The following is a 14,325-nucleotide window of genomic DNA, read 5'->3' on the forward strand; positions in this document are numbered from 1 at the left end:
GGGAGCTGTAGTGTCACAAGGTCTCCCTTCTCTCCCAGAGTGCTGATAACTCATCAAACTATAATTCCCACAATTTCATCTCAAGTATCAACCAGATATCAATCAACTATCACTAGACAAATTCCCACCTATGCCCAGGACTTTCAGTGAAAAGCTACAATATGTTGAAAATTATATATGTGTGTGTATTCTTCCCTTGACTACAAACAATGCATATAAAAAGCATTAAAATTTGGTTACTTGTATTCCACTTCAGCATGAAATGCAACACGAGGTGAATGCAAACAACAATTTGCCAAGCAGTAACAATCACAGATTTAACTGTTCTGATGAATCTGACCCCATTTCTCCATCTGAATAGAAATTCATGGAAATAGCAGAGCATTCGGTATTTCCACAGGGCAGTACAGATGTGTGATTAGAAGGTCAAAAACATTCCCAGATGTTTTTAGCCTTCCAACTCCCAGAAATCTTAACAGCTGGTAAACTGACTGGGATTTCTAGGGATTGTAGGCCAAAACAGCTGGGGACCCACAGATTGGGAACTACTGCATTAGACGTATGGCCACTGTGGGAACATTTATCACTTAATAAGAAAATTTATGTGTATTTTTAGAGGCAAGATATGTTTTGTTTGAAATTGTACATATAATACATGTAAAGGAGAGTGTGATGAATCTAACCTTTTGCCAGGAGGCCGAAGCCTGGAAAGTCAGTGGCTGACATGTTGAGAGATAGGCAGGAGAGCTAAGAGGCAAGAGGGAGGAGTCAGCCGACTCCTGATTGGCTAGAGCAGTCAGGGGAGCAGTTAGGTTTTAGAGGGAAAAAAGGCTGTGTCTTTTGACAAGCTGAGGAGTTGGGCTTTAAACATCGAAGAGTGTAGAAGGATAGTTAGGAAGAGGGAGCTGTGAAGAATTTAGACAGGGAGAACTTTTGAAGTGAGCCTTGGGGTTTAGAGCATAGGGAAGGCAAAGGTTCCTGAATCACTGTACTTAGTAGGGTCAGTGTAGGAAAGCCTGTTTGCTCTGTGAGGCAGTCAGTGGGCTGTTCTCAGGGACACACTGTGTCAGTGTAGTGAACAGTGTGAAGCAAGGAACTCACAAGAAACAAAAGTTAAAGTCTTAAAAGAAAGACTGCCTGTCTAAACAGCTAAGCCTCTGAAACGCATTACGCTTTTGTACCACTCTTGTTAAGAGTTGATTTGTTCACCAAGTTTAAATAAACCTGTTTATAGTTTCATCTTTAAACTGGTGTCTGCCTCGGTCTGTGTAACTCATTAGATCTCAGCTAGTCTAAAAACAACTTGAATTCAGTCCAGTCAGCGATAGAAGCGTCCATTGAAGAAGAACTAAGGGCTTGAGCAAACTTTACCTATTTCACATTCACACTTATGTTTTCCTCAGACATTAATTGAGGTGGTGGCGGCGAATCTACCAATTACATCAGTCATTAACAACGTTAATACAGTTGGTCACTGAATAATATTACTAAGGTGGGATAAGAGAGTCTTTCTCCCTCATCCTAGTCATTTATCGTCGTTAAAGTAGTGTCCAGCTGAACGTTAACCATTTACACTGGTGGGCAGTGGGTGTGATTTGTTTGTCCCCCCCGGCCAAGATTACGTTTATCTTTGTTATAGAGAGCAAGCACAGTGAAGTGGTTTGAGCATTTGACTACAACTCTGCAGACTATGATTTCAATCCCCGTTCAGACATGGAAATCCACCATGGGACTATACAGCCATCGGGTTTACTTTAACTTATGGAAACTCAAGGAATAAGAGGCCTTGGAACAAATATTGTAAAGAAATCCCTATGATGAGTCACCATAAGTTAGAAACAGTTTAAAGGCACACAACATCATAAATACATAAATGTAACAAATCTGTTTGGCACAACTTCTGTGGATGTTATACTGGTATGGGACTGCTTTGTTTCTTTAGAGTAGGAGGTGTTTCAGATTTGGATCCAAGAAAATGTTTCTATTAGTAATCCCTCCGCCAGAACTTCTCAAACTGTGACAAAACTGGACAAGGAGAAGTGTGCCCCACACTAAAACACAGTGTAAAGCATCACAGCACTCCACTGTGGGCTTACCTCAATCACTCTGATGTCATCTGTGTTACAGGCAAAGCTTTTGCATTTGCTGCACAACAATCTTCGATTGCCCGACAGCAGCGGTCGCTGGGGTTCTTTCTTCTTGGAATCTTGCAGCTGCTTTTCTATTTTTTGCAATTCTCTTATCTAAAAGAGAGTGAGGGGAGGAAATGAAAAAGCAGAGCATATATATATATAATTTTCTCAATCCAGAGGGAGGAGAGGCAGGTTCCCCCCCCTCTCTCTCCATATATATATATATATATATATATAGAAAACTTCTCAATCAAATAAATTCATGGGGAGCCCCCGGTAGCGCAATGGTTTAAACCCGGGGAGAGCGGGTTGAGCTCCCTCTTTCAGCTCCAGCTCCCCATGTGGGGACATGAGAGGAACCTCCCACAAGAATGGTAAAACATCAAATCATCTGGGTGTCCCCTGGGCAACGTCCTTGCAGACGGCCAATTTTCTCACACCAGAAGCAACTTGTAGTCTCTCAAGTAACTCCTGACACGAAAAAATGAAATAAATCTTACCCAGTAGCTCTTAAGCAGTCAATGTTTATATTCTGATGACCACTCAATGGTTTAAATGACAAGATTATAATTCCACCCGCTTTAAGGGTTTTATTTTTATAGACAATCCTCGAGTTATAAACATCCAAATTAGAAACACCTCATAGTTAAGAATGGGGATGAAACAACAGGAAATGAGAGAAATCTATCCCTCGAAAGGGAAATTCACTCTTGAAAGCATTATCAAGCTTTTTCCACAAGCCAAGTTTTTCAAAATCCAATTCTCACAGGGACAGAATGTGAGGTGAAATCTTCTGAACAGGGGCACAGACAGTAAAACATACACCATAGAGGTGTTAACCCTTCCCTAGACTATCCAAAGCTTATATATTGGCTAGAATTACACTTTTAAAATTTACCTGTTCCAACTTACGTATAAATTCGACTTAAGAACAAACTTACAGAACCGATGTTGCTTGTAACTTAGAGACTGCCTGTACTTTTGTTTTGATGGGATGAGATATTCCTGGGTCTCACAAATTGTATAGAAAGGCTTTTATGAATAACATCAACCTAAATTTCCAGAGGTTGGATACTTTTGGACATTTTTGAGGGCCCTAAATCAGCTCAATTATCCTCTAACATACAAACTTTGGCAGCAATGAATAAACAGAAAGTCAGGCATAGACAGTCGTCCTGTTTGCCCTTGAATATCCTTCTGTTTGCCTCACTCATCGGGCTCCTGGTGTGAGCTACAAAATGCACAAACATGATCAAATGAAGTAAGCTAACAACACACAAAAGAAATGAAAATCACCTTCTGCACAAACACCTCCTCTTTCCAGTCTTGCACTTCCTTAATGGCTTTGTTCATCATCTCCTCCTTCATCATGTTATATCTCTCATTTTCCTCCTGCTCCTTTTTGCTAGTTACAAGGATGCACTTGCTATCTTTTGCCCTTCCACGACCTGGAGATGGCATGTACAAACACATTTCAGAGATCCAAGGAATTCAGCCTTCATTTCCAACTTTTAATCTCTCATATGAATGAAGGGGACACCCAACACTAGAGGATGAGATAATACGAAGCAGGTCTAGGGAAGTGCTCTATATGTTGTTCAGCCTTCATCATCCCTATTTAGTATACCCATTGGTCAAGAATGAAAGCAGCCATTGCCATAAATAATGTTTTCTTAAGCTTTCCAATGTGAGGTGCTTGCATGCTTCCTGGAAATGAGGAATCATGAAGAATGCTTGTTCCTCGTGGCACATGGATGCACTTATGGCATCCTTTGTATCAGTGTTTCTCAATCTGGGGAGGGAGTTTCAGAGGGGTTGCCAAAGACCATATATTTCTGATGATCTTAGGAACCCCTTAACAGAGAAAGCTAAAGATCTCTCTGCCTGTCCTTCTCTTCTTTTTTGGAAACAGACAGTGAATCCTACCACCAAAAGCCCTCCTCCTGCTGTGATTGGCCAGCTTCTCAGCCAGCCTCTCAGACAAAGGGAGGGCTGTTTCTGAGACTCCAAGCAGGGAGGGGAGAGCAGGCATAATCAGTGCATGGCAGCATGGTGCGCATGTGCAGGCAAGAAAAAGCATGCGAGGCTGGAGTGAGGCTCGCGTCAGGCCATCTCTTCAAGGCATGGGGGTTCTGTGTGGGAAGATTAGCCCAACTCTATCATTGATGGGGTTCAGAATGCTATTTGATTGTAGGTGAACTATAAATCCCAGCAACGACAACTCCCAAATGTCAAAGTCTATTTCCCCCAAACTCCACCAGTGGTCACATTTGGGCATATTGAGTATTCGTGCCAAGTTTGGTCCAGCTCTATCATTGTTTGAGTCTACAGTGTTCTCTGGATGTAAGTGAACTACAACTCCAAAACTCACGATCAATGCCGACCAAACCGTTCCAGTATTTTCTGTCGGTCATGGGAGTTCTGTGTACCAAGTTTGGATTGGTGGAATTCAGAATGCTCTTTAATTATAGGGTAACCATAAATCCCAGCAACTACAACTCCCAAGTACCAAAATCAATTCTATCCCCCCCCCCCTTCAACCCCACCAGTATTCAAATTTCGGCATATCAATTATTTGTGCCAAATTTGGACCAGTGAATGAAAATACATCCTGCATATCAGATATTTACATTACAATTCATAATAGTAGCCAAATTACAGTTATAAAGTAGCAACAAAAATAATTTTATGGTTGGAGATCACCACAACATGGAGAACTGTATTAAGGGGTCGCAGCATTAGGAAGGTTGAGAAACACAGCTGTATATCTAAGAATCTAATGCATGCATATCACATATACACAATCAGGGATTTACTCGGTGCCTCCAGTGAGGAAGCAGCAACTACTCCAGGCCCACACTGATTTTAGCAACTCAGCATCAATACCTAATAGGCAAACCTACTCCTCATCCTCAAGCAAAGCTTCATAACCTCCTTTTCCTTAATGGAAGTATGCAGGCCTCCAAACAGAATGCACACTTCCTGATCTACGGCAATTCGAACTGCCACACTTAATGGTGATATATGGCCATGATGGCTTACTAGAAGTTGTGATTGCAACCACAACAATTACGCATAGTTTTCTTACAGAACATGCTAACCTACCTCTGACTTGTATCATTTTGATAACATTGCCTGTATATTCATAGAGCAGGACAAGGTTGCACTGAGCAATATCGATCCCTTCATCAGCAACAGAGGTAGCGATGAGAATCTTGCTGTCCCCAGTGGTTTTGAATGAGTCCAAGACACCTTTCTGATTTGGGAGGGTCATACCTAACACAAAGATGACAGAAGAATATCTGAATTAGCAACACAACGTTTAAATTTAATTTTCATTGTAATGCAAGCCTTAGTCACAGATCGAAGTATGCTTTAAAACCACTAAAAATACAGTCCTATAGGGGAAAGCTGTAGCTTTCTGAGAAGTTTGTGCAAATCTAAGAGAGGAAAGGTGCTGATACATATCCCCTCTATCTCTGAGGGTAGAACATTTGCTATCTCAAGAAAATATTATGCTTTTTAAAGGGTTCTTGGGAGCAAAGACCCTTGGGGAGAAGTGTTATGTAATGTTACCTGATCATGCCCGACTGGTAAGGCACGATTGTTTATTGTTTACTGCTTATATTATTTCGTATATCTGTTGATTGTTGTAAGCCGCCCCAAGTCCCTTGGGGAGAGGGAGCATGGTATAAATAAAGATGATGATGACGATGATGATGATGATTATTATTATTATTATTATTATTATTAGAAGCACAACAAGATGAGTCCACAACAAACAAGATCACTATGCTGGTTGTTGTATTGGATCACACGTCAGACACTTCCCAAGTTTCTAGGGCTGTGTGATGTATCAGCAAATAATGCATGCAGATCCCATTAGGGTGGCCTTCTGCAGCTGACAGATGGTAATTCTGTCAGCGCCGATTGTGTTTAAGTGCAGGCCAAGGTCTTTAGACACTGCACCCAGTGAGCCAATCTCCACTGGGACTGCCTTTACTGGCTTGTGCCAGTCTTTGCAGTTCAATCTTTAAAATTTCATATTATGTCAGCTTTTCCAGTTTTTTCTCTTCAATCCTGCTGTCACCTTATTTTATAATTTTAGTTCATTTTTACTATTATTTTAGCTATTATTATTATTATTATTATTATTATTATTATTATTATTGAAAACCGACTGGCTCAGATTCCCTCCACTTCCTCTTCTTTATTGTTTAACTTTGCCAATGGTCAAATGTGGCAAAAATTTGTCCTTTATTCATTGACTGTTTCCTTCCCTTCTGGGCTTTGTAGTTAGGTGAGGCACTATCTCTCTACAGCTGATAAATATACATTCCCCTTCCCAGAACTGCAAATCCCTGGATTTCACAGGATGGAACAAAGATAGTGGAATCATTGGGCTATAATTGTGTATTGGGAAAGTGTCCAAGGCATTTTTCCTTGAAGAAAATTATAATTCAAGTTGTACAAAAAGTTGGACAACATTAGCTTCCCACAAATATTTTGCAATATGTGTAGCGGGTTAAAGCGCTGAGCTGCTGAACTTGCTGACCAAAAAGTTGGCAGTTCAAATCCAGGGAGCGGGGTGAGCTCCCGCTGTTAGCCCCAGCTTCTGCCAAACTAGCAGTTCGAAAACATGCAAGTGTGAGTAGATTAATAGGTACCACTCCTGCGGGGAAGGTAATGGCGCGCCATGCAGTCATGCCAGCCACATGACTTTGGAGGAGTCTATGGACAATGCTGCTTAGAAATGGAGATAAGCACCCGCCCCCAGACATGTCTAGGCTTAATATCAAGGGGAAATCTTTGCTTTAACATTTTAGGCAAAGCAATAGTCATGAACAACATCCTTTCATTCAACATCTTCTTACCAGTCTTCTGATTTCTTTTCCCACGTCCCATCAATACTTCTGGCTTTAGGTGTTGAAGCTGTGGGCTTTCTTCTATCCAGTTCTTCAATGCCTGCAAAATTCATTTGGTTTCAGAACATTGTGGAAATAGAGATCTAAGTTTCAACATACAATAACCCTTTGGGATCTGGAATGAATTGCCAACTAAGTTACAGAGTGGGCTTTTCAGCCAACCTTGGTTCCAGCCAACCTTGGTTCGCACTGCAAGCCTGGATGTGTGCAGAATGGTTCCTCCACACCCATACATCAACAAAAAAGTAGAATATATTTGGGCAATGTGTCTGCAAAAATGACTAAATTATCTTCGGTTTGTAAAGCAAAATATTGAGGGGCCCAACCTCTTCCTTTGAAGCATACAACTTCTGCATGAATCGAAAGAAGTGCCTCTCTCTGACACAGCATACATATGGTAGGACTGGGATCCAACTGAACACAGAACTACTTCTGTCATCAGAGTTGAGGTGGGATTCTTCCTCCCTCTTTGTAAACTCTCCATAAGAGTTTTCAGAAAATATGGAGGTTGAAAAAAGGCAGGCAAAGGAAGGAAGAAAGGCACAATGTCCATGTGAGAATTTGAAAAAGGATGCCATGATATGGTGAGGTAACTGGAGAGACATGTGTCCAGCAGCTGATTGGCTGAGTGTACCAGGAGCCAGTTTTGATTGGCTACTGCCTCTGGCTTGCTGCTGAGACCAGCGGTTCTAACTGCCATTTCTCACCTTTGGACAGTGAAGAGATTGTTGTTTGCAAACTATTTTGAAGCCTGATCATTTTGAGGCTTGAGGCTTATTTTAAAGACTGTTTTAAAAGGACTATTTTATTCCTCTGTTCTCTGTCTGAATTCAAAGAGACTGATGTATATATATTGATACCCTGTTTGAACTTCTGAACTAAAGTAAAGATACTGTTACCGGTACTTGTTACACAAGCCTGAGTGACATTTTATTATACTGCAGGGTATATCTTGGTTTAAATACTGTGGTAAAGCTTCTGCTTCTTCTGCTTATTCACATTTACCAACCCTCACAGTCTGCCATAGGCAACCCTTGCAACAAAATGATTCAAGCATTTCAATCCAAATTTAATATTAAAACTAAGGAGAAAAACAATGTGTAGGTTTTATCATGAACTTTAAAAATCATTTTATGATACAGCTGTTCCAAATTTGTTTTTTTGTTTTTTGTAAGCTGATTAAATATGTTTGTTTGTTTTTTAAGTCAGTATTATGGATGTAATTACACCTAAATGAAACACAAGACATAGAGGATATCTTTCAACAGATAAATAAATAAACAGTCCCAATCTGAACTGTTAAAAGAAATTCTCTTACTGCCACCAGTGCCCTTGTCTTAACAAACAGAATAGTGCGAGTCTCGGGATTTTCATGGTATGTTTCGTCTAGGAGAAAAGTAATTTCTTCCAATTTGGGGTTTTCATTGGATATGTCTTGAGAAGCTGCATACATCAGTGGGTATTTTGCTAGAAGGAAGAAAACATGAAGGGTATATATGTGAAAGAGAGTCCTTTTACACAAAGTATGTTACTACCTTTTATTTTACTAGTTGATGAATAATAGAATCATAGCATTGGAAGAGACCTTGTGGGCCATCCTGTCCAACCCCCTGCCAAGAAGCAGGAAAATTGCATTCAAAGCATCCCCGACAGATGGCCATCCAGCCTCCAGAGAAGGAGCCTCCACCACACTCCAGGGCAGGGAGTTCCACTGCTGAACAGCTCTCACAGTCAGGAAGTTCTTCCTAATGTTCAGATGGAATCTCCTTTCTTGTAGTTTCTTGTAGTCATCACCATCATCATCTTTATTTATATCCCACCACCGTCTCCCAAAAGGGACTTATAAAACAACCACTATCAACACATAAAATAAAATAAAAGACACAATTTAAAAATGCAGACCAGCTATAGTTAAAACTAGCTGCCATCAATTTACAGCTAAAGGCTAGAGTGTCAACCTCATATGGGTCCATTTCAGCATAACTGACGCCAAAAGCCTTTTTAAAGATCCATGTTTTTAGGTTGGATCAGAAGAAGTCAAGGGTGGGGGATAACCTAACCTCTTTTGGGAGAGTATCCCAGAGCCAGGGAGCCACCACAGAGAAGGCCCTCTCTCTCGTCCCACCAACCGCCCTTGAGACAGATGTAGGACCGAGACTACCAATCTCAAAACCTGTGCCGGATAATTGAAGGAGATGCAGTCTCAAAGATAGGTTGGACCCAAAGCATATAGGGCTTTGTAGGTAATAACCTGCACCTTGAATTGAGCCCGGGAAATTGTTGAACGTCAGTGGAGCTGCTTTAGTAGGGGCATAGTATGTTCCCTACAGCTAATCCCGGTTAGTAATTTGGCTGCTGGTCTCTGCACTAACTGCAATTTCCGAACCATCTTCAAAGGCAGCCCCACATAGAGTGCACTACAGTGGTCCATCCTGAATCTAACTAAGGCATGGGACATCATGGCCAAGTTAGACTTTTTTGGGGTACGGTCACAGCGGCCACTGCCGATACCTGAGCTTCAAGCGTCAGCAATGAGTCCAGGAGGACCCTCAGACTGCAGACCTGTGTCCTTAGGGGGAGTGTAACTTCAGAGGGAGTGTTGAATTATGGTTGCCTTTAATCTATCTCATCCAAGAGGTTAAGCTGCTCTTAATTAATTTTTATGCACATTTACCGAAGGAGAAAGGGAGCATTTTTAGTGTAATACAAGGATACATTTCTGAGGAGTACCTTCAAAGTTTGATGCCAACTGCTGTTCAATTTCATCAAAACCTCCACTTTTCATATCCTGAAAGAATTCCTTCAGATAACACAGAGCGTCACAGGTACGTGCGTCATCATTAATAAGGAGGGCATCATTATATTTCTGGATATGAGGAAAAGTTCAAAAAAACACCTTTTATTGCCTCCACACATTTCCATTCTGAAAGTAATAGATACAGTACGCACATGAGGAAAAGAAAAAGAAGCTCTCAAATGTATAACTGGAAATAGTGTAGTGCTTGTTGTTTATTCGTTCTGTTGCTTCCAACACTTTGAGACCTTATGGACCAGCCCACGCCAGAGCTCCCTGTTGGCTGTCACCATCCCCATCTCATTCAGAGTCAAGCCAGTCACTTCAAGGATGCCATCCATCCATCTTGCCCTTGGTTGGCCTCTCTTCCTTTTTCCATTTTCCCCAGCATCATTGTCTTCTCTAAGCTTTCCTGTTTCCTCATTATGTAGCCAAAGTACTTCAACTTTGTCTCTAATATCCTTCCCTGTAGTGGTACAGGCTTGGTATCCCTTATCTGACATGCTTGGGACCACAATTGTTCCCTATCTCAGATTATTTTCTCTTTTTTCTCTTCTTGCTGCCCAACACACCACTTCTGTCTTTGAGGATGAGACACTCCTGCTGGTTCATCTCTCAAATCACCAATCTTTTGCCAAACTCATGTCTTAAACACAACACAAATGGTGAGCAACCATATGTAAACGTGGAGAAAAACAGAATCTGGGAAATGAACTAGCCTTGAAAGCCAAAGCAGGTGGCTGGGTGCAAAATGTTTTGGGCTTTGGAGAGTTTTTTTTTAAAAAAATCAGATATTTGGATAAAGGAGGCTCAACCTCAACCCAAAGAGCACCAGATTCAAGTGGTTAAGAGATGACTTTGAGTTGCTAGCTATGCAAAATGGCAAAGCCAACTTTACGTTGATCTCAGAGAATGCAGTTTACATGTACAGTTAATATATCTCAATTAATGATAATTTGAAACCAACACAGAAACAATGGGAAGAATTGAGTTAACTTCATATGGTACAAAAAGAAAAGGAACAATGTAACATGTTTCAGGATATATTTTATTCAAAACTAACAATAGGTATATTCAAACTAGAATACCAGGTTGTGTAAGCCTTAACTTCTATTTTAACTCTGTTTATCTTGTTGTATGCCTTTTAATAGTGTTTTATCTCTTGTTTTAATGATGTTGCATCCTGCCTCAAGCTGCAGGGGGAGGTGGGCAATAAAATATTATTATTATTATTATTATTATTATTATTATTATTATTATTGTTATCAGATGAGTAAAAATAAATGTTTTAACCTTCTAGAGACATCCTGAATGTTTCCTTCAAAATGCATCCATAGATTACTTTTTCTCGCTTTTCTTATAGTTTCCACTTTAATCACCATGCTAATATTTATTAGTGTTCATCTACACCAGTGTATCTCAACCTGTGGGCCACATGGAAGTCATGAGGGCCATTGCACAGTCAGTGGAGCTCCCAGTGGCACAATGAGTTAAACCAGTGATTCTCAACCTGTGTGTCCCCAGGTGTTTTGGCCTACAACTCCCAGAAATCCCAGCCAGTTTACCAGCTATTAGGATTTCTGGGAGTTGAAGGCCAAAACATCTGGGGACCCACAGGTTGAGAACTACTGATCTGCACTGCAGAATTAATGAAGTTTGACGCCATTATAACTGTCATGAATCATGGACATTGTAATTTGTAATTGTAACCCGACATAAAGAATTCTGCTTTGCACAGATCTTCTTCATCATCCCTCCAATTCCAAGGCTGCTAAAATGCCTTCCAGTTAGACAAAAGGATGAAGGGGATGTGGTGAGTATAAAAAGCCTTTGTTGATAATGTGTCCCCCCCTCTTGATGGAGGATCTGCAAACTGAGGCCCTTCTTAAACTGCCATATAATCCAGATTACCAAAGCAAATAATCCACACTATCTGCTTTGAATTGGATTAAATGAATCTGCACTGCTATATAATCCAGTTCAAAGTAGATAGTCTGGATTTTATATGGCAGTGTAGAAGGGGCCTGAGCTATGCCTGTACCAATCCACCTGATGAATTACATTATTTTCTCCAGTTGTTTCATCCATTTATTGGGTTTTTTTAAAAAAAAAAGTGCTGTAAAGAAAACTGGATGAGATGATTCACAGAAACAAGTCTCAGAGAGAGGAACAAAATGATATCAAAAGCCATTCCTACTGAGTACATGATGCCCTACCATCCCACACAGACAACGATCTGGTCTAAAGGTGATGTATGAGGGTTCATTAATGATGGCAGTGATACAATTGTCAATCCAAGAGTAATGAAATTGTCTTAAAGGTATAGGGGATGAGATATGGCTGGTTTATACCGCCAGCAAAATAACTCACCCGAAGGTGCTCTGTGTAAATAAAAAGAGCTCTGCAAACCCTACTCTCTTCTTTTTTATTTTCCAGTTGTAGCACGATGCATTTCTTCTGCACATCAACTATCCACTGTTCATATTTCTGGGTTCCAAACTTCCTATTCTGGATCTGGGACAAAGCATCTAATGGGGAAAAAGAGGAGGGAAACAGCATCTTGTATCAATAAAAATAGCAAGAGTAGAGATAAACTATTAGAGCAATGTTGACTATATACAAAATGCATTTACTACACAGAAAGAAAGAAATATACCCAAACACACATATATATACATATAGCCAAGATTTCATTCAATTATATTGCTTTCTCGGTGTGAGCAGACATAGTTGCATGTAAATGCACTGAACTGTAGAAACAGGAAGAAAAATGACTAACTTCTGGCAGTAAGGATAACTGTCATCCAAAAATCTGTTGCACACACATCTTATTGCTCTCTGAGCCAATCGGCCACAATCTAGATCTAACCCAAAAACAGGCAGCCCCTGGGTTATGAACAAAATAGGTTCTATAGATTTGTTCTTAAGTTGAATTTGCATGTAAGTCAGAACAGGTACATTTTTTAAGTGCAACTCCAGCTATTTTTGGTTTTGGATAGCATAGGGAAGGGTTTAACACCCCTGTAACATTTGTTTTTCTGCTTGTGCTCCATTTATATCCTTTTGACAATTGGAATTTGAAAATCTTGTTTTGGAAACAAGGATTGGTGATAAAGCTTCAATGGAAACCCCTTTTCCCCAGGTGTGAATTTCCCTTCCTGGGGTAGATTTCCCCTCACTTCAGGCTCGCTCACCCCTGTTGGTATGTAGGAGTCATATGTAAGTCAGATGTTTGTAACTCTGGGACTGCCTGTATACACATTTACCTGGGCGTATCAGATAAATTACTTGCAAGGAAATTTCACATGATTTTCATCTCTAACTTTGCCCAATATTGTCAGGATCAGTGCTGAAGATGAAGATCAAGAGCCTCTCTGCCCAGCATCTAGTCTACATCAGAGTTGGAACAGCAAAACGATCCTGAAAATACTAGCTCTGCAGAGGTGATTCAGGAGCCTCAAGTAAATAAGGTGAATCCCATCTGGGCTGCAGTTGAGAACTGAGGGTTATTCAGCTGAAAAGATCTAATCAGTTGGCTCAGCAAAGAGCAAACAAATGAGGGCACTTGGGAAAATGTCATAAAGAGCTGAACTGGACTGGATCTGTGCTAGAAGCAACTTTTGTTGAATTGCAAAGCCAGAATTACTGATGGTGAATTCTTGCCTTGGACCTTGACCCTTATTGGAATGACTATGCTTGCTTTGCACCTTGACTCTTGCTGGATTTGACTACGCTTGTTGATACTGCTTGGCTGGAACTCTGGACTGAACTCTGACTATCCCTGTGCTTTGCCTCTGCTGGATTGATTAATGTGTATGATCCTGGACTAACTGACATTGTGAATGGTGAGCAGCCACTTTGGCTGGGATTCCAAGTATAGGTTTGTACCCTGATTTCTCATGCACACTTCATGTAGTATGGCTATAAATATTTTTAATCAAAGTGCTCCATCTGATCTAAGAGTGGCTGGCATGTAGATCAAGCCCCAAAACGAAAGGAATTGCATTCAGATTTATGGCTTTTTTGACAAGAATGTTATGCAGATACGATTTTAAAAACACACCAACTCCATGTTTTTACCTATAGCATAAACTTTTCTTGCCAGATCTTCTGTTTCAGACATCATTTGCAAGATAATGTCCACAAAGCAGTTCTGGGGGCGTTTCGAAACAGGCCTGATTGCTGTAGTAAAAAAATAAGATAGAGATGGAACTAACATTAGCAATAATTGTATCACCCAGAGATTGATGATGAATAATTACTACTGACTCTCAGCCCTCACAGATGACATATGTAGGATCCATCTACACTGCCATATAATCCAGTTTCCGAATTCAAATTATCTGCTTTGAATATTCACAGGAACACCTCAGCAAGCAAGAGTCCAAAAGTGGCAGGCTAAAACCTGGAATATCAACTCATGGCTGATACCAAATTAGAGACTCCCTGTTAGGCACAGAGAAGACTGGGTGAC

The 14,325-nt window shown here is 40.5% G+C and overlaps 1 protein-coding gene across 2 annotated transcripts in view; it reads right to left on the minus strand.

Moving 5' to 3' along the window:
* Nucleotides 1-14,325, minus strand: part of RIGI (RNA sensor RIG-I) — a 36,170-nt gene that overhangs the window by 2,438 nt on the left and 19,407 nt on the right. For both annotated transcript variants that reach the window (XM_060762522.2, XM_067464349.1), the window contains exons 10-17: nucleotides 13,932-14,033; nucleotides 12,222-12,379; nucleotides 9,788-9,923; nucleotides 8,376-8,524; nucleotides 7,007-7,097; nucleotides 5,238-5,408; nucleotides 3,429-3,580; nucleotides 2,097-2,243 (exon numbers count right to left, since the gene is read on the minus strand). In XM_060762522.2, the coding sequence (XP_060618505.2) occupies nucleotides 2,097-2,243; nucleotides 3,429-3,580; nucleotides 5,238-5,408; nucleotides 7,007-7,097; nucleotides 8,376-8,524; nucleotides 9,788-9,923; nucleotides 12,222-12,379; nucleotides 13,932-14,033 (1,106 nt within the window). The remainder of the gene's footprint in view (nucleotides 1-2,096; nucleotides 2,244-3,428; nucleotides 3,581-5,237; nucleotides 5,409-7,006; nucleotides 7,098-8,375; nucleotides 8,525-9,787; nucleotides 9,924-12,221; nucleotides 12,380-13,931; nucleotides 14,034-14,325) is intronic.

Source organism: Anolis sagrei, chromosome 2 (assembly GCF_037176765.1).
Source record: "Anolis sagrei isolate rAnoSag1 chromosome 2, rAnoSag1.mat, whole genome shotgun sequence".
In the NCBI taxonomy this organism is placed as follows: Eukaryota; Metazoa; Chordata; class Lepidosauria; order Squamata; family Dactyloidae; genus Anolis; species Anolis sagrei.